General features: G+C 58.5%; 3 protein-coding genes across 12 annotated transcripts in view; 1 reads left to right on the forward strand and 2 right to left on the reverse strand.

Annotated features, from left to right (window-relative positions):
• The first annotated feature begins 577 nt into the window (after window positions 1–577).
• Window positions 578–5,746, forward strand: MAD2L2 (mitotic arrest deficient 2 like 2). The gene is made up of 9 exons (XM_046661538.1): window positions 578–727; window positions 1,171–1,222; window positions 1,320–1,438; window positions 2,494–2,565; window positions 3,145–3,245; window positions 4,085–4,179; window positions 4,483–4,556; window positions 5,063–5,155; window positions 5,413–5,746. The coding sequence occupies exons 2-9, from the start codon at window positions 1,183–1,185 to the stop codon at window positions 5,452–5,454; spliced, it is 636 nt and encodes a 211-aa protein (XP_046517494.1). The 5' UTR covers window positions 578–727; window positions 1,171–1,182; the 3' UTR covers window positions 5,455–5,746.
• LOC124239491 (F-box only protein 6-like) lies at window positions 5,148–13,098 on the reverse strand. Of its 8 annotated transcripts, none has more exons than XM_046661534.1 (7): window positions 12,654–13,098; window positions 10,616–10,678; window positions 10,230–10,520; window positions 8,169–8,295; window positions 7,568–7,663; window positions 6,521–6,656; window positions 5,148–6,302 (listed from the first exon to the last, which is right to left on the reverse strand). In XM_046661534.1, the coding sequence occupies exons 2-7, from the start codon at window positions 10,647–10,649 to the stop codon at window positions 6,114–6,116; spliced, it is 873 nt and encodes a 290-aa protein (XP_046517490.1). In that variant the 5' UTR covers window positions 10,650–10,678; window positions 12,654–13,098; the 3' UTR covers window positions 5,148–6,113. The 8 variants fall into 8 exon arrangements, 7 of the variants coding, with proteins under 7 accessions (XP_046517490.1, XP_046517485.1, XP_046517486.1 ...); XM_046661529.1 differs by lacking the exon at window positions 12,654–13,098 and adding an exon at window positions 11,972–12,647; XM_046661530.1 differs by lacking the exon at window positions 12,654–13,098 and adding an exon at window positions 11,878–12,109.
• A 649-nt stretch (window positions 13,099–13,747) lies between these two features.
• Window positions 13,748–18,623, reverse strand: part of LOC124238977 (F-box only protein 44) — a 5,407-nt gene continuing 531 nt past the window's right edge. Inside the window, exons 2-7 of one of the 3 annotated variants that reach the window (XM_046660260.1) lie at window positions 17,460–17,749; window positions 16,150–16,276; window positions 15,917–16,012; window positions 15,671–15,806; window positions 14,666–14,843; window positions 13,756–13,886 (exon numbers count right to left, since the gene is read on the reverse strand). In XM_046660260.1, coding sequence (XP_046516216.1) covers window positions 14,700–14,843; window positions 15,671–15,806; window positions 15,917–16,012; window positions 16,150–16,276; window positions 17,460–17,724 — 768 coding nt within the window. In that variant the 5' untranslated portion in view covers window positions 17,725–17,749 and the 3' untranslated portion in view covers window positions 13,756–13,886; window positions 14,666–14,699. Of the gene's footprint in view, window positions 14,844–15,670; window positions 15,807–15,916; window positions 16,013–16,149; window positions 16,277–17,459; window positions 17,750–18,623 lie in introns of all 3 variants that reach the window. The other 2 variants (XM_046660259.1, XM_046660261.1) reach the window with 2 other exon arrangements.

Here is an 18,623-nt window from a genome sequence, read left to right on the forward strand (position 1 = left end):
GGAACTGTTGGAAGATTTAGAGAGAATAATCCACGGACACACTGAGCCCAGCACCTGGCACACGGCTGGACCTCTATAAAGGTCAGCTATTTTTATGATGCATAGGCCCGGGAGGTTTTATCTTCTTGGGAGATAAAGCCAGGCTGCACTGAGGTTCCGGGTGGGGGCGTCCCCGGTGTCCTCCCTTGTCCCCGCCCCGGAGCCGGCGTATTTCCTTTCCGTTGGGCAGCTAAAGGTCGGGGGATGGTGACTCCGGAGCAAACAGTAGATGTCGCTGTCCATAGTCCCGAGCTACGACCTCCATCTGGTCCTCATCGGCAACATACTAGCTCCTCTTCCAGCGCCTCTTAAAGCAAGAGAAATGCCCTGGGGCGGGGGGAAAGACGTAGCGATCCGATGTGGCGACCCAAGTTGTCTTTTTTCGCGCCCGCCCAAGATTGAAAGGAGGCGGCGCAGCGCAGGCTCAGCCCACTCGCCCCAGGGCTTCACTGGCCTCGAGGCCGGGCCCCGCCCTCAGGCCCCGCCCCCCGGTCCCGTCCCCTCCCGTCTCTGCGATTGGCTGCGCGGCGCGTGGGCGGGGTTGGCCCGCGCGCTAGGACCCGCCGGAGCGCCGGGGACGTCGCGGAGCGGCTGCCGGGCCGCGGGTTGAGCAGGAGGCACCAGCGGCCTGGTCGGGGGTGCCCCGCGCCGGGGCCGGGCCCCGAGCCGGGAACCGAGTCCGGAGCTGGTACGAGGGGAGGGGAGGGGAGCGGGGCGGGATCCCTCCAGGGAGGGTTCCAGCCGGCCAGGGGGTGGAGTCTTATTCCAGCCTAGTTTCACTTTCCGCGTGTCCCGCTTTTCGCTCCCGGCCGTGCGCGTCCCGCGGTTCCCTCTGCGTCCTCGGTCATGCCCTTTTCGTGGGCACAGCTCTGGCCTCCCCTACCCCCCAGACAGCGGGGCGAGGCGGCCAGTGGATAGAGGCTGATCGAGGCGTAGCTGATGCCCCCAAGCTAAGATGCCAACGTCGAGGGGATCTTTCCCAGCTGCCTTGATTCTGCGTGAACTGGGGGTCCTGCCCCGATTCGCGCCAGACGGAGGGGAGGGGCGGTGGAGGCGAGGCGCGGTGGATGCGGGCGGGCCGCGCGGCTGCCTGGGCCTTGGAACTAGCCCCACTCCTGCCCCACCTCCTAGGTGGCGGGAAGGATGACCACGCTCACGCGACAGGATCTCAACTTTGGGCAAGGTAGGGAGGCTGGACCTGCGGCCGCGGGGTGGGGGGGGGGGGGGGGGGGGGGGGCCGGCGGGCTTCCCCGAGCGCCCCGGGTTCTGCTCCCTCGCAGTGGTGGCCGATGTGCTCTGCGAGTTCCTGGAGGTGGCCGTGCACCTAATCCTCTACGTGCGCGAGGTCTACCCGGTGGGCATCTTCCAGAAGCGTAAGAAGTACAACGTGCCTGTCCAGGTGAGCCCCCACAGCCGTGCTGGGGTCACTGGGTCACCTCCGAATCACAGAGTGGGTAGAGGGTGGATTTTTAAAACTCTCTTCCACCTTCAGGCCCGGCCCCCTCATTCTGCAGCGGCCTGGCCCGGCCTACCAGTTCCCGCAGCTGCTGACAGCCTGACAGTCTCCTGCCCCTGTGGCAGTGGCGGTGGTGTTTCCTCCCATCCCCTCTGAACTGGGAGTTCCCCTTGCCACAAGTTAGGGACCAGGCCCTCGGATTAGAGTGGCCCACGGGGCGTGGTTGTATTTTAAAGGAGCACCTGAAGCTGGTGAACGGTTGGTTTGGGGAGGGGATTCCTGTAAACCTCAGGCACCTTCCCTCCCCTTATTTACCCTAATCCTGATGGGTTGTTTTAGATTAAAAGGCAGACAAAGCAGTAAACATAGGCTAGAAGTGCCTGCCCCTTAGAAGGCACTCAGTAAACGGTAGAATAAATGACCGAATACTGGAAAGTGGTGGAAGCTGAAAGGATATACAGAGAGAAGGAAAAAAGAATCAGCACTTAACTGGGCACCCACCATGTACTAGGTACTTATCTCACTTAATCCTCACTTTGTCTATATGAGATCTTCACAGGTGACTGACTGAAGTTCAAAGAAATTAAGTAATTTGTCTGAGGCCACCCAGCTCCTTAGTTCCAGACTCTTACCTTCTGAAAATTGATGAAGTTTCTGGATGCCTTCTCTGGAAAAATGCCCATATGCCCAAATGCACACAACTCTGTATACAATTCAGGGGCATCTCTCTGGAGGAGCCCAGGGACTCCACATTAGGAACCCCTAAAGCTATACTAAATACTGAGATTGAATTCTTCGTGTTCTGACTTCTCTTCCTTTGTAGACAATTCACAGTTCTTAGCCCCATGACAGGAAGCCAGTCTCTTGGGTAGGGAGCCCTAAGGGACCGCTGGGCCTCTTTCCAAAGGCAGACAGGGCCCTGGGCTCCTGGAGGGGGTGTCAGGGGGTTTCCCCATCGGTGCTGTGAGTCTCACCTGCCATCATGGGGTTGTGTGCAGATGTCCTGCCACCCGGAGCTGAACCAGTATATCCAGGACACACTGCACTGTGTCAAGCCACTCCTGGAGAAGGTGAGAGCACCAGGCCGCCAGCCCACCTCACCCCTAGTCTGCTCTTCCATGCTCACGGACCCAACCCCGGGATGGGGTGATGTTGAGACCATTCGGGGTCCCCATGACCCTAAAATTCAGAAGGCTGTTCTCTGGACAGCCACCCCCCAACCTACCCTAGGGACAGGCCCCAGGGCACGTGGGCCACACCTTCAGGGTGTGCTGTGCCCCAGAGCCCTGGTTAGTGGAGTTGGCTGTCTCAGTGGGGCCTGTGGGGAGGGTTCTGGGTTCTTCTCACATCTGTTTCTCTCTGCCACCACCCCCAAGTTCTCTCTGGGCTCAGCCCCTCAGGGTTTCCTCCTCCCTGAGACTTCCCGGGACCCTCACAGGGCCCATGCCTCCTCTCCTCTCAGCCTGTCCTACTCACGTCTGGGGTGCCTGCTTGAATTTCTCAAACCTGCTTCCTGGGCTCTCAGGGAGCTGGGCCTCGAAGCCGAGCAGGGCTGTGAGTGCACCCTTTCCCATGCTTCCTTGGGCAGGGACGGGGTGGCAGCAGGGTGGGGCTCCTGGTTCTGGAGTAGGGGCTTTCGGTCCTTGCAGAATGATGTGGAGAAAGTCGTGGTGGTAATTTTGGACAAAGAGCACCGCCCAGTGGAGAAATTCGTCTTTGAAATCACCCAGCCTCCACTGCTGTCCATCAGGTGAGCTGGCTGCCTCTCTTGCGTCCACCTGCCCGCTGGTGCGAGGTCCCTGGCAATACCTCCCAGCCCCACCCCTTTAAGGCAGCCCCTGAGGACCTTGGTAAAGGTCTGAGAGGAGAAGTGGCAAGACATGCCGACCTCACACGGCCCTGTAGCAGCTGAGTCGCAGCTGACTGCCCCGTGGTCTCTGCGGACATCACACAGGTTACACAGAGACCCTCCTGTTTCACACCTGGAAAATCTCAGCACTGGTGAATGGCTAGTCCCAACCTCATTTTACAGATGGAGAGACAAGATCCAGAGACATGACATGAGCTACCTAGAGTGACCCAGATGGTGGCAGAGCCAGGAGACAGACCCCCAGTCCCCAACTTCCCAGTCAAACATCCAGTCCTTAGTCAACTAGAAGTTGACTTTGGGCAGGTGTGTTGGCTGGTCAGCTGCTGGCTTCCCATGGTGAAGTCAGCACTAGAATCTGTCCCCACTTGCTGTGTGGCCTCAGGCAAGCCATGTCCCTTCCTGGCTTGGAGTCCTGGGGAATGAAGAGGCTTGGGGTCTGTCCTGGTCCTCAGACCGGGCTGCACATTAGAACGACCTAGGGGGGCTCCCTATGGCCCCCACTCCGCATCCTGGCCATCTGGGATGGAGCTTGGCGTTGTTTAAACTCTTCAAGTGATTTTAACTGTGTAATGAGATAGGTAGCCAGGCCCTTCGACGCCAACACTCTCAGCAGCCCTGGAGGGGCTCTGGACCCCCAGGAGTGCTTCTAGGATTGCTTACCTGCTGGTGGCAAGGTGGGGGGACCAGTGGGATGAGGGCCCCCTCCTCTCTTCCCCCAGCTCAGACTCTCTGCTGTCGCATGTGGAGCAGCTGCTCCGAGCCTTCATCCTGAAGATCAGTGTGTGTGATGCTGTCCTGGACCACAACCCCCCAGGTGTGCTCGCCCCCACCCCCTCTTCCCTGGGTGTTTCCATGGCTACCTTGGCTGAGTCAGGTTCCTATTTGGCTTCACCAGGCCTCCTCTCTTCCTTCCTGCCTTTTAGAACCCCTCCGAAAGTCCACTTCCTCCAGGAAGCTTCCCTGATGGACTTCACCTGGCCTCAGTCTCCCTGTTGACTGTGTCTTGGTGTACACTCTGCTCTGTGGGGCTGCTGAGCCAGCTAGGGAGGTGGGAAGAGGCTGTGCCCAGTGGCAGACATGGGGCGGCCCAGCCTTGACCGCACTCTTTCCTTTTCAGGCTGTACCTTCACAGTCTTAGTGCACACAAGGGAAGCTGCCACTCGCAACATGGAGAAGATCCAGGTCATCAAGGTGAGATGAGACCTGTCTGGGCGGGTGGGCAGGGAGACAGCTGGGAGGCTCTGAAAACCACATGCCACAGTTCTCAGTGAGCAGGGGTGGCCCATGGCCCGTGCACTCACTACACTGCTGGGCAGTGCCTGGCCCCCAGTAGGCTCTTGTGTGTTAACTGTGTGGCCACATGCTTGTCACTGCTCTGCCTGGGCACTCAGCGTGAGAGGAGGGTGGAGTCACTTGTTGGGGCCACCAGCTCAGTGGGGGTTCTCAAGGGAGGGGGTCCTTGCCCACCAGTTTCAGAATCGGTGCTTGGGGCTTGTTAAATCACTTGGATTCCCAGCTCGGCTCAGACCTACAGACTCTGCCTCTCTGGTGGAGGAGCCTGGGAATCTTCACTTCTCTGGTGATTCTGATGCTCCCTGAAGTCTGAGGACCCCAGCTCCGGAGAAGGAGGGGGAGCAAAGTGAGGACAGGCCAGGGTCCAGCCCCCTTCCGGCCCCTTACCTTGGTCCCCTCCCTAGGACTTCCCCTGGATCTTGGCAGATGAGCAGGATGTCCACATGCATGATCCCCGGCTGATACCCCTAAAAACCATGACATCAGACATTTTAAAGGTGAGCTGCATGGGGTCCAGGTTAAGCTTTATTTAGGGTTTGAGGCCTTGCCCAAGGACTTGTGTATCAAGGCTTGCGGCAGAGGACCAGGAATGCCTACTGTAAGCCCCTTGCCGATTCCCCCTTTCCCTTAGCCCCTGGCTGTGGCCACACAGCCCGACCCTCGGTGGTGATCTGCCTGCCAGGGGCTCGAGGGCCCTCCAGAGTAGATGCCCGAGCTGTCTGTCTGACCATGGCTGTTTGTTCCTGTCCATCAGATGCAGCTCTACGTGGAAGAGCGGGCTCATAAAAGCAGCTGAGGGTGTGCCTGCCGCCCATGGATGCCACGACTGTCAGATGTTAGGGGCCCCGGCCCAGGGCAGCGCTGCAGGGCCACCCTGACTGCAAGTGCTCTTACTGCCTGTGTGTGGACCGCCCCGCTCCAGCCCGGGGCTGCTCAGGTCTGGTTGCCTTCACTGAGGGATTCTCCCCAGGAGGGCAGGGAAGGTGTGGGACCACAATTCCTCAGCCTCCTGGCGTTTGGCCGGCCAACTCTGTCTGTCCCAAGTACTGTGCTGTGAGTTGTTTCAATAAAAGGGCCCCAAGGGCTGAGCTAGGTTGTCAGTAATTGGAGAGGGAGGGCTGCTTCTCTACCGAAGTGCCAAAGACCCCCAGACCCCCCCCTCCCCCCCCCCAGCGCAGCCCCAGGCTGGTTTTACTGAAAACATTTCTTGTGACAAAATGTCAGAGCTACACGACAGTAAGTTACCACACACTGGTGGGTTTGCCTAAGGTTGGAACTAGGGCAGGAGCTCCCGGGGCAGGGGCCTCACTGCCCACAACATGCTCAGCTCTTGCCTGGAGGGGAGCTTCTGCACTCGGCTGGCCTGGCCTAAGGATGGATGAATGGCTGTCAGATGACAGACTGTCAGAAGGGCTTGTGGAGATCCAGTGGGGCAGGCGAGTGGGCAGCCTCCTCCTACCCCTGCGTGGCCTCCAGCTGAGCCGTGGAGGGGGCCGGGGTCCGAGTCATCTTATGGCTGATGATGATGCTGCTGTTGGTGACACGGGGCCCGTACCAGCCTGCCCAGAACTGGGTGTCCTGGCCCCCGTGCTGGAAAAGGATGTGGCGGACACCTGGAGGGTAGTCTGAGAAGGTGTGGGAGACCTGAGGGGAGGGGAGAGGAAGTGACCACTGGGAATGGGAAGGGGAGGAGATGGGGTGAGCACTCAAGTGGAGAGGGGAAGGGAGGAGCCAGGTGCCATAGGAGAGAGCCACCCAGGCTGGCAGCAGCTCTGGGCAGGACAGCAGGGGCTGCCCTGTGCTTCCTGCCATCCTGGCCCAGGGAGAAGTGGGTGGTGAGGGGCAAGCAGGTGAAGCCTCACCTCTGTCCACCTGGCATCGTTCCACTGCTCAATGGTCACAGGCGGGGGCTCGAAGGAGGCCAAGGTGAGGTAGTCGGCCGAAGTCAGGTGTACTCCGATGCGGTAGGTGCAGCCACAGTCTGCTCTGGCGGCGAACCTGGAGGAGGGGAGGGCTCAGCACGTTGAGGGGGCCCTGGAGGCGGGCAGGCAGCAGGCCTACAAATTGGAGGTCAGAGTTTCATTTCCCTGCTCTGCCCAGGAGGCCCAACTGGCTTCAGTGCCCCATGGTGTCCCAGGGATAAGCAGTCTATTCATGCTGTTCCTCAGTTACCCCACTGAGAAAAGGGACAACCTTTCTGGGTGTCCTAGTGAAGATGTCACCTTAAAAGCAAAAGACTCTGTACATAGATAAAGGCTGGAGCTGTCAGACCTGTGTCACCTGTACATTAGAATACCACTGCATTATGCTGTATATTACGAAACCACAGGGCTGTGGATTCAATGGAGAATTCAAGGGGTGGCCTGTGTGAGGGGGCTGACATGGAGCTCACCCTCTGCTCAGCCCTCTTGCCCCCCTGCTGTAGCTCTGCAGACTTCTCAAGTTCCCCCCACTCCCCCAGTGTGGTGGCCCTGGGGCCTGGCTAGAACTGCCGTCCTGCTTCTGCCGCAGGCCAGGCCACAGCTCTGTGCGCGGACAGGAGTTTGGGAAAGAGTTGTGGGAGGAATCGTGAAAAGGGCGGGGAGGTGTGCGAGTGTCTGTGAGGTCCAGGGAGGCTGCGTCCTGGTGGCTCTGTTGCTGTGGTGCCTGTTCGTGCAGTCTCCCCATCTGCAAACTGGGCTAAGGTCTCCTGTGGACACGGGGGTGGCAGGCGGGGCAGGAGGCGCTGTGGATGAGCAAGTGCTGGGTCTGTCAGCAGGGGGGCTGGGGCAGGGTTGGCCTGGCTCTCAGGACAGCCCCAGCCCCAGGACATGGCTGGGCACAGAGTGGATGGCCCCTACGGAACCTGTTCTCAGGAAGAGAAGAGGGAAGGATGCAAAGTATGGGACTCGGGCCATGGGCCCCCTCACCAGTCCTTAACCACGATGTCGGGCCGGAACGTGTCCAGCAGCTCCTCCCAGTAGCCCTCGGCTTTGAGGTCCACCAGCTGGGACTTGAGGCACAGGCTGGGGAGCAGAAGGAAAGGCTTGTATTCCCAGGCGTGAACCACCAGGGAGGTGATTTAGGGGACCCAGCAATGTCCCCTGACCGTAGCAGGACAGCCACTGGCTGGTGCTGCCTCTGGGTCTTACTTCTGGTGCAGGCCCGTGAGAAACATGCAGGGAACGTGACCCGCTTGTGCCTACGTGGCATCTGATCCCAGCCCAGAGGGCCAGGCTCCCAGGGCCCTGAGGAGGGGACCTCTGAGAACTCACATATCTAGATTAGGGACAGCCTGTAGACACCTCTGACTTACCCTAACCACCCACTGGGTTCCCCGCCTCCTTCAGTTATCTCCACCCCCCACTGCCGCTGAGTTTACTCCTGCTCCAGGAAGCAGGGGACTCGGAACCGGTTTTGAAACACCTCCCTCGAGCTTCACAGAGAGGCCCTCACTTAGGCCTGGAATTTGGCAAAAGATCTCCTGACTCTCTTCCCTCAACATGGCCTGCCCGGGTCGAGTGGTCTTACTCATAGGACGTGACAAAATACTTCTTGACTCTGGAGTCTGGAAAGTCTGTCCCATGCGCTCCAGGGAGGCTCTCTACCCTCCAGTGGTCTCCCCCGTTGGAGATGATTTGCCACGATGCCATACCCTCTAGGAAAAACAGAAGCCGAGGTGAGAGCCCCTGTGTGAAGGGACAGTCTGATCCTCCCCACCTGGGCCGGGAGGGAGGGGGTAAGGCCAAGCTTGCTGGTGCTCAGATCTCAAGGTGTGCGCCCCAACCATGCCTTGGAGCACCCCCACAAAGCTCCCCTCCCACATGTTCCCACCTGTCCCCACCATATCAGCTCTGATCTGGGACCCTCTCCCTCCCACTTTGTCCCCGACTGGCTTGACTCCTAACGTGAAGCTAGAAAAAAAGAGTATTACCAGCATTTCTAAACCAGCCTCTCCTCATTTTCATGTTGCTGAGGGGCTCTGGGAAATACCCGAGTTTCAGTTCTCCAAGCCTTAAATCAGGAAGGGCCTGTGATGGTGCTTCTGTTCCTCGGGGCTAATGGGAGTTCGTCCCACCTCAGACCACTTATTAGGTGACTGACACTCCCCCTGACGTCAGCGTCCGGATGTTAAGTATGTAACCGATCTGAGGGGGCCTGAGGACCGACTGGCGTGTTTGTGGGTGGGCTGTGGGAACCTACTGTGCTGACTCAGACCCCCTGCCCGGGGCAGGAGGGATAACCGGGAGGGTGGGCACCCTCTGGGTTGGTGGCGCGCAGTAGCCCTGTAGTCATGGAAGGAACCCTAGCAGGTTGGCTCGGCAGGTTCGGAGGCGCAAGGCTGTCCTTCCTGGTCTCCCTCTTGTGACTGAGCTGAGGGGACCTCGGAAAACAACAGTGCTTCTCTACCAAGGTTTTCCAGAACAATCACCTGGGGAGCCTTTCCAAATTATTCCCTTGTTCCTCTACTAAGAGCCCGTCTATTTCTGGGGGACCCCCAGTAGAGAAGCAGAGGAGGAGGAATACAGAAATCCAGGCGCTGGGCTGGTGCTGAGCGCAGGCCCAGGGGAACATCTGAGCCAGGCCAGGCTGACCGCTGCGGGGCCCGGGGCCCAGGTCAAGGCAAGGCTGAAGGCTTCCTCTGTGGGGTGGTGTGAGCTGAGCGGCGGCCCGGCTGGGCAGCCTCTCAGTGGAATCTGGGGCAGGCAGAGAGATTGAGTGTCTGGGGCGCTGTCTGTGGGGCCTCTGAGAGGGCCTGAGGGCCTTCAACAGTCAGGAGCAGGCCCCAGAAGCTAGGCAGTCGTGGATCTTAGGGCAAGTCACTCATCTGGGGCCTGACACTCCCCATCTATAAAATGGAGCCAGTTCTACTTATTTGGCCAACTCCGGGATCCTCATGAGGATAAAGAGAAAACACACAGGAAAGGGACCCGGAGTGCACAAACTATGCCCCTTCATCACTCTGAGCCCAGCAAGCAGCACAGTGCCTGGTGCGTGGTAGGTGCTGAACAAAGGAAAAAGCCCTCAGCATAACCCAACTGGGCACTCAGACTATGTGAGTGCAGTCACCTCTCAAAATCCTCCTTATCTTTATCTGTGAAATGGGCATAAGGGGAGGACAATCACCTGTGTAAAGCCATCAGACTAGTGTCTGGCCAGAGGGAGCCCTCCATAAACATGAGGCAGCATGGACTGAACTCACGGGAAGGTGGTCTGCAGTGTGCTCATTCATTCAACAAACCTTCCCTGAGCACCTACTGTGTGGACACTGTGTGTGGGGTGGCAAACAAGATCCATTTGGCCCCTGGAACTTGAAGTTTATGGCAGAGAAAAAAGTAAAGAGACAAGATAATTATAGGTTATGAAAAGTGCTATGAAGGAACTAAATGGGGTGATATGATAGAGGTGGGGAGCACTGTTTTTTACATGGGGGATCAGGGCAGGTCTCTGAACTGAGATCCAAAGGAGGAAGAACCAACAGTGGTGGGTGTTAGGGGTGTGAGAGAACATTCCAGGTAGTGGGAACAGCAAGTGCAAAGGCCCTGAGGTTCAGGAAAGAGGGACCCACCCCCATGGCAGCTCCCAGCCCACCTTCAGCACACGGGTTGCGCAGGAGGTTCCTGCGGAGACTGCACAGAAAGAAGAAGATCTTCCAGTCGGCCACGGGCTGGTCCCAGTCCTCAGTGATGAAACCCTTCAGCAGACTCTTGCGTTTCCAGAGGGTCGAGACATCAACGAGGTCTCGCCAGAGGCTGCAGACGGGGCGGCAGCTGAGCAGCAGCTGGCGGGCCGGCACGTGTGTGAATACCTCCAGCAGGATATTCTCGGGCAGCTCGTTGATGCTGGCCAGGGCCATGGCTGGGGAGCGGTGCACACACTGGCCTGTGGAGGGCAACAGCGGTTATGAGCCCTGACCAAGGAGGTGGACCCCTCAGGAACCCACAGACACGGGCCAGCATCTCCCCTAATCCTGTTACCTTTTTTGTGAAATGAGAGGTTAGACAGGAACATATGAGCATCCTTCCAGGATACAGTAGGCCCTCAAAATACAGAATGGTCGCATGTTATTCACATTTTAAAAAGTGCAATAAAGTCTTTAGGGACTAATCTTTTAAAGAGACCCCTCCCCCATTAGAAAAATAATTGCTTAATTATAAGTTAGTGGGCCTGGTGAACTCTAAGATCTTGCCAAGACCACACTGTTGTCTGCAAGCTCTGCGAGGGTTTGCAGTGATGTTATGGAAAGGCTGTGAATTCACTGCTAAAATATAACATTTTTATGACATCCCCAAACCGGGTCACAAGTCTTTTAAGTGGTGGGGCTAGTGCTGAGAAATCAACTTCCTCTCCCGGAACTGCTCACTTTGGCCTGGAAGCGAGATGTGAGAAAACACCCCAATGAGGAGCCCCCCCATCCCCCCAGTTCCCGATTGGGCGTCAGGCCAGAGCCCACTGTGAAATACCCAGAAACCAAAAAGTAGATGGCGCCAGAGCAAGATTGCCTGGGCTTGCATCCTGGCCTGTAGCCACCAGCCGGGAAGCTGTAAAAAGGAGGTGATAACTGTCTCCACCTCAGGAGCCGGGGCGGACTGAGTATGAACATTTAGCACAGTACCCACATTTAGCACCATTACCCACACTTCTCTCGTTAGAGCAAAAATGCCCTCCTGTGGTTGTAGTCACCTGCCCTGGAGAACTCCCTCTACATCTGAATTGCACAAGGGTTTTGGGAAATTCACAGTGCCACCACCCTGTCCTGAATCTTCCCGGTGGGGCGCTGGGGAGAGAGGAGCGGTCCTGGTCATCCAGATGTCTAAGATCCCCCAGGTGGACAGGGGTGGGTCGGCCACTGACACTCAGATGGGCCTTATCTGCTTACAGGTGGGAGAGGGAAGGGATATTTTCCTCCCACATGTAAAGACACGGGGGGGACTTCTCCTATTCCATAGAGACTTGGCCAAAGACGCAGTTCATAGTCTTGTCAAAGCTCCTATCCCAGAAAAAATAAGGGCGCTCCTGCCCAGGGAGGGGGGTTTTAGCAAGGCAGAGGAAAAACATAAATAAGGAACGTTGTGCAAAATGCTGTAATGGAAAAAAAACTCCGTGTGGCTAGATCTTCTGCTTTTTCAGGAGGAACTCTAAACATTTTTTTACAACATGAAACCTGTCGATTTTTAAATATTGGCAACTTCTAAAAGCACGGTCTAGGCCGAATAAAGGTCGCTGCACTGCGAGTCACCTGGGCGTCCGAAGTCTGGTCTTTGGCTCTGGTCGCATGTTATCCCTCCGCCCGGCCCGCCCTTAGTTTCTGTCATTCGTGGGCCAAGCCTTACTCTGACTGTCCAGGGGTGGGGCAGAGGGTGAAGGCCCTCGCCAGGCATTCCGTGGTGGAAAGGTCCCCTCCAGGCCTAAAGAGCCACCTCGCACCGGCTGGGCTTCCCACGGGCCCGGGCCGGAGTCACGCACTGGCCTTTTCTCCGTGGACCCCCCCCCCCAAAAACTCCCTCGAGGCACTGTTACTACGCCCATTTCTGGAAAGCAGCAGTGACGCGTGAGCCTGGGGGTGCCAGGATGTCCCAGGTCGTCCCCCGGCCCGAGCACCGCCGCGAGGGGGGTGCGGGATGAGCGCAGCGCGTCGGCAGCCCGGACAACCGGCCCCGCCCCGCGGCCCCCCTGCCCCGCCCCCAGCCGGTCCGGAAACCCCGCCCCCCGTCTCCGGCCGCCGCCGGTCCGGAAACCTCCGCCGCCCGAGACAGCCGATCCCACCCGGCCGAGACAGCGTCCGCGGGCTCGGCTAACGCCGCGGCGCCCGACCCCCAGGCCCCCTCCCGCGCCTGTCGCCCCCCTGCCCGGCCCCCGGCGGGGCCTCGACCTGCGCGCGGGGCGGGCGCCCCGGCGGCACCGGAGCTCGGAGTCGGCCTGGAAACCGCGGCCTCGGCAGCGCCGTCCGCGCTCGCCCCGCCCCGCGTCACGCGCCGCGCTCGGGCCCGCCCCGCCCGGCGCCGGGAGCCGCACCTCCGCAGCCGCGGGAGAGGGTCTGGGGGCCTCGGGCCCGGGCCGCGCCGCGGGGACCCCGACGTCGTTCCTGAGCCTCCGTCTCCCCTCCGGGCGGCGGGCGGCGGGCGGCGGGCGGCTCAGCAGCCGGGACCCGTCTCTTCCTCTGCTTCCTCCTTCCCCGCGGGATGCCCGTCTCCTCCTAACCAAGCCGCTGCCCCTGCGGCGGCCACTCCTTCGAGCTTCACAGGTTCCCACGACGCGAAGGGAGGTGGGGCCAGGGCCAGATCCCCGCCCTGGACCGGCGGGCCCCGCCCGGGAGGCTGACTGCTGAAATTCTGGGTTTGAGCCTGGTTCCTCCCTCCCCTGGGGCGTAACGTCGGGCAGGCCTCAGTTTACTCAAAGGTAAAAATCCTCTGCCTTTTTGTCAGGATTAACTTCATTATTTTCTTTCTTCATTCAAGAAATATTGAAGCACCTACTTCAGGCAACCACAAAGGGTTGTGGAGGCTGTGCACTGCTCGAGGCTGCCTGGCCCAGGCGACGGTGTTAGCTCCAGGCCTGCGTCTTCTCCGAGGAAGGGTGATTTTTGCTAACTTGCCCGACAGCTGTTGAGTGGTGGGCCCTCTCCTGGCTGAGGCCCTACTCTAGCTCACTGTTGAGTGAGAGAATTAAATTTAATAGAATTTATTGAGCGCCTGCTGTGTGCCAGACATCATTTTAAATGCTTTGACTTCATCTAATGTCAGTAAAGCTCTGGGCAGAGTAAGCAGTGCCAGTAAGCAGTAACTCCAGGGCGTGGGATGACACTGCTGACCCGGCGGGAGGTATGGGCGAGGGTGTATGCAGGGGGCCCAGATAGCCACACAGCCCACCCCCTGCCTCGTGGCCAGGCCTGCACGGGAAGCTAGCAGTACTGCGGGGCTGCTGGGGTGAGATGTGTGCAGCTTCTTGAGGGGTCCGTGCCATGCCCCTGGGCCTGAAATGTCCACCCCCTCTATGCCTTGGCCACACATGTTGCACCTTCTGCAGGTGAGGGCAGGCCCTCCCATGAGACTTGCTTTTCCCCCCAGAAACCACAGGGCGCAGGTTGGGCTGGGAAGGCCTTTTATTGGGCCGCATGCAGCGGGGGGCAGGCTCAGAGCGCTGCTGTACGCAGGAGTGTGGTCCGGCGGGGTGGGGAGGTCCTGAGAGTGGCAGTTCCAAGGGTTGGGTGGGGACTTGCAATGCCCTCCAAGCCACAGGGAGCCTGGCCTACGCATGGAGGTGGACAGGTGGTCCTTGAAAACCAGCCGCCCCATTCATCCAGGGCTCACACACCCCAGCTCTCAGAAGCAGGGCCCAGGCCTGCCCCTCACCTGCCCTGGTGCGCACGATTCCAGGGGTCTTTGGGAGAGCCCTGCCCCCACCTGGGACCCATCCTGCTTCTGGGACTTCATTGACAGCAAGGACAGTCCAGACCTGGCCTAGATCCTACCCCACCCTGGGCCTGCCCATCTCAGGCCAGGCCTGAGCCTCTGGGCCAAAGCCGCTCTGAGCAGGCGGGCAGAGTGAGAGCATGGGAGTGGCGGAATGGGCCCGAGGATGGGCCAGCACATCTTCCACTCCCAGATCTGTCTGAGCTACGTGGTCATCTCCCAGCATCTGCACTGTCTGCACCACGGGCTGGTCAGACATCCCGACTCTCCCTGCTCTGAGGGCCCCCAAAGACACCAGGGAGAAAAGGCCTGGCAGATAGCCAGATCTAGGTTGCCATCAGGGCTTGGAGACCCACCCTAAGAGGAGTCTAGGGGAGGAGACTGGGGAACACCCTGCACCTCCCTAACCTCAGGGGCCCCTTCTCTTAAAGGGGCCCACGCAGGCCTCCCGTGCCGTCATTCAGGTTGAGACCTCAGGCGGAGGGCTGGCCCCCCACAGCACGTGAGGCCCCACAAAGAAGAGGTGCCTGGGAGGCAAGGATGAACTAGGAGGTCGGGGGAGCCGGGCCTCCACCTCCCCTTCCCCAGCCCAGCCCTTCTCTGACAGCCGTTTACCAGTTGGGGCTCGGCGGTTGGGGGCTTGGGGACATCAGGGCAGTGGGGGCCTGATGGTGATGCTGCTGTTGGTGACCCTCGGGCCGTACCAGCCGGCCCAGTAGTGAGTGTCCACGCCGCCGTGCTGAAACCAGATGTAGCGGACGCCGGGTGGGTAGTTGGAGAACGTGTGGGAGACCTGGGGGCCAGGGAACAAGGAGGGGCCGAGGTCTTAGTGATGGACCAGGAGTCCGCAGAACTGAGTCCCAGTCCTAACTCTGTGATTTTGGGCAGACCACCTCCCCTCTCTGTGCCTCAGTTTCCTCATCTGTAAAATGGAGCAAAATCCTGCCAGGTCCACTGCATAGGATTATCTAAGAGAAGCTCAAAGAAACTGAAGGAAACTTTGCCAGCTGCCAAACGATGTCCAATATGGTCATCAGTAGGCACATGTGGTGATTAAGTTAAAATTAATTAAAATTAGATAAAAGTAAAACTTCCTCAGTTGCATGAAGAACTGGCTCTTATTAAGTGTTCAGGAGTCACATGTAGCTATTGGCTGCCGTACTGGACAGCGCAGACTCCATTTCTATCACTGCCGAAAGTCCTGTTGGAGAGCACTGGTCTAGATCAGGAGTTGGCAGACTGTGGCCTGTCGGCCCACTGCCTGTTTTTGTAATAAAGTTTTATTGGAACACAGCCATGCCATTTGCTGAAGCTGTTGAGGGGCTGAGTAGTTGTGACAGGAACAGTACCGCCTACAAAGCCTAAAAGTTTGTATCTACCCTTTTTAAGTAAACATTTGCTGACCCCTGGTCTAGATAATAATAAGAACTGATATTAGTAATCAGTAACAGTCGACCTTTTTGAACATGGCTTTACCAGCATCATTTCACTGACATCCGCAGGGCTCTGAGCAGCCAGGGCCCAGGTGAGAGGCAACAGAGCTGGGATCTGAAGCCAGCCTGTCTGCCTGCAGTCTCGGCCTGCGGCCGGGTGCCCCTCACCCCGTCCCGGCACACATACTTCCCTCCACTTGGCATCGCTCTTTTGCTGGATCGTTGCTGGGTCCGGCTGGAAGGTCCCCAGAGGTGCATGCGCTGACGACAGGAGCTGAACACACAGCTGGTACTTGGACCCGCAGTCGGGCCTGGCTGCGAACCTGCAGGCAGAGGGAGGGGCCCTCAGGGCCTTGGAGATGGGGGGGCAGGGTGGGGGTGGGGCGCCTGAATGGCAGGCTCCCCCCCCCAGACCCTCGCCCCAGGCACTCACCAGTCCTTGACCTCGATGTCCGGCCGTGTGGTGTCCATCAGCTCCTCCCAATACCCTTCGGCCTTGAGGTCCACCACCTGGGACTTGAGGCAGGTGCTGGGGGCAGGCGGAGGGGTGGGAGGGGCTGGGGCTCACCACTAGGGTCCTCGGGGGCTAGGACTGCCCCTCCCAGAGCAGGAGTGACCCCAGAGTGCAGTGACCCCACCCCGAGACCCCCCAGCCTTGGATCTTACTAATAAGAAGTCACGAAGTATTTCTTGACCTGGCCATTGGGGAATTCCTTCCTCTGGTCTCTGGACAGATCCTCCACTTTCCACTCATCACCTCCATTCACGTCCAGGCTCCAGAACTCAAACCCCTCTGGCAGGAAAGCAGAGTTCACATCACAGGGAAGCCCCTCAGTGGTCACCTTTCCCCAAGTGCCCCTTGTTCCAGGCTTTTCTCCCTGGATCTTGGAAGCTGCCCTCAAGTCCCATGCTGTGGGACACTGCAGGCCAAGAGTGTCCGCCTCATATTAGGTGCTTCCTGTGTGCCAGGCAGCATGGTAAGTGATTTCTACTGGGAATCTTGAGACCTGTGAGGATGTGAACGACCAGACCCCTTCTGTGATGGAGAATGCTCTGACACCAGCCAGACAGATCTGGGTCTAGTCCGAGCTCTACCAATACTGGGCTGTGTGACCTTAGGCAAGTTGCTTTCCCTCTCTGAGCCTTGGTTTTGTCCTCTGTCAACTGGGGCCAAGAAGAGGAGCTGGCAAACTTTTTCTGTAAAGGGCCAAAATATTTTAGGTTTTGTGAGCTACATACTGTCTCTGTCACATAGTCTTTCTTTCTTTTCTTTTTTAAAAAATAACCGTAAAAACTATTCTCAGGTCCTGGGCCATATTTGGCTCATGGACCACAGGTGCCAACTGCTGGTCAAGAACATGGCTGTTGGGGAGTCAAGTGAGGCAGGAATCCGAAAGCTCTGGAGAGCCTGGAGTTGTCTTATCATCATTCTGCTCCGGAATTTGACCACGTGATGGAGGATGAGGCTCCCATCCCATCCCAGTGTTGAGCTGATGAGTTAAACGTAGAAAGGCGCAGAGGGGACTCTGGTGACTGTAGAAGTCTTGTTTTACCTGTTGTTGTAATGTGCTGGAAGGAAGACTGGATCTCCCACTCTTCCATAAGGAAAGCCCCTTTTGCCCTCTGGGACAGTCCTAGTAGCCAAGGTCTGGGAATGAGGCCAACAAAATATGGCTCTGATCTCTTGGTCTTCTATCTTGGGCACAATAAGTCCCAACTAGCCAACATTCCCCCTCCTGGGAAAGGTCACTGGGAAAATAATCTTAACAGTGGAATAAGAAATGCTACTCTTGGCCTCTGTTTGCCCATCTGATAAATGGGTACACTAACAGTACCTCCCTCTTAGGACAATTGTGAGAGGATTAGAGGAGTTAAAACCTCCAAAAGCCTGACTCACAGTAGGTGCTTAATAAATGTTAGGTGGTATCATGGCAGTGTGGGTGTTGGGGGCATGCCAGACCCACTCTGCACCCCACCTTCAGCGCATGGGTTGTGCAGGAGATTCCTGTGGAGGCTGCGTAAGAAGTAGAAGATCTTCCAGTCGGCCACGGGCTGGTCCCAGTCCTCGGTGATGAAGCCCTCACGCAGGCATTTGCGCTTCCAGAGGGTCACGAGGTCGATGAGGTCCCGCCAGAGGCTGCAGACCAGGCGGCAGCGCAGGAGCAGCTGGCGGGCCGGCACGTGCGTGAACAGCTCCAGCAGGATGTTCTCAGGCAGCTCGTTGATGTTCCCCACAGCCATGGCTCGGGCTTCTGGACACTCTCCGCTGGTTATTGAAAAGCTATGTTACAGACCGGGCCCTCTCCCCAGGACCCGGGATTTGCAGCCCCCCCTGGTGGTGGAGGTTCCCATCCCAGCTCCCCATTTCGCTATCTCAGGAAAGTCACCGTGCCTCCCTGAGCCTCAGTTTCCTCCTCTGTAAAATGGGGCCAGGAACAGTACTTTTACTCCTGGGGAGGGTTCGAGGAGCCTGTGCCACAGCAGAAGCTCAGGAAAAGGCGAGCTCTGATTGTTTTACGGGCGCCTCACAAGAGCCTCTAAAGGAGGCCCGGAGCGGAGGAAGGATCCGCCCAAGGTCACACAGACAGGACCCGAAGGAGGAAGGAGCCCGAGTCTTCTGTGATTCTAGAGCCAGCCTTTTTCAACAGGCCAGAAAGTCTTTAGAGTGGAAAAGACAATGCTCAGCCCCGCAGGGCATTCCATCGTGTCCAGTGCCTTCTCCATCCTCTCTCCCATCCTCCAAACGGAGGAGGCCGAGAGGTTGGGGAGGAATAGTTATCATTGTTTCCGACGGAGTCCAAAGGGCTCAAGAGACTTTCTCAAGACCGCGGAGGAAACGGTCTGCCTAGCTGGGACTGAAGGAGTGGGCGAGGAGGAAAGGCCTTTCCTATACCCCCGCCCCCACCCCCGTGGCTGGGCTGCAGCCCCAGGTCCCCCGACGCGCCTGCGGCCTCCCATTTCGCGTTGTGGCTTCGAAATGGTCCTCAAAGTCGGGGCTCGGGTCCCTGGGCATCGATGGCGACCAAGCCCGGTTGTCGCCCGTGCCGCCGCTCGAGGCCGCGCCGCGCACCCCCGCGGCCTGGGCCCTGTCCGCGCGGGGCCGCCCTCCGCGCACTGCGGCGCGGCCGGGGACCTCTGAG

Source organism: Equus quagga, chromosome 5, assembly GCF_021613505.1.
Source record: "Equus quagga isolate Etosha38 chromosome 5, UCLA_HA_Equagga_1.0, whole genome shotgun sequence".
Classification (NCBI taxonomy): Eukaryota; Metazoa; Chordata; class Mammalia; order Perissodactyla; family Equidae; genus Equus; species Equus quagga.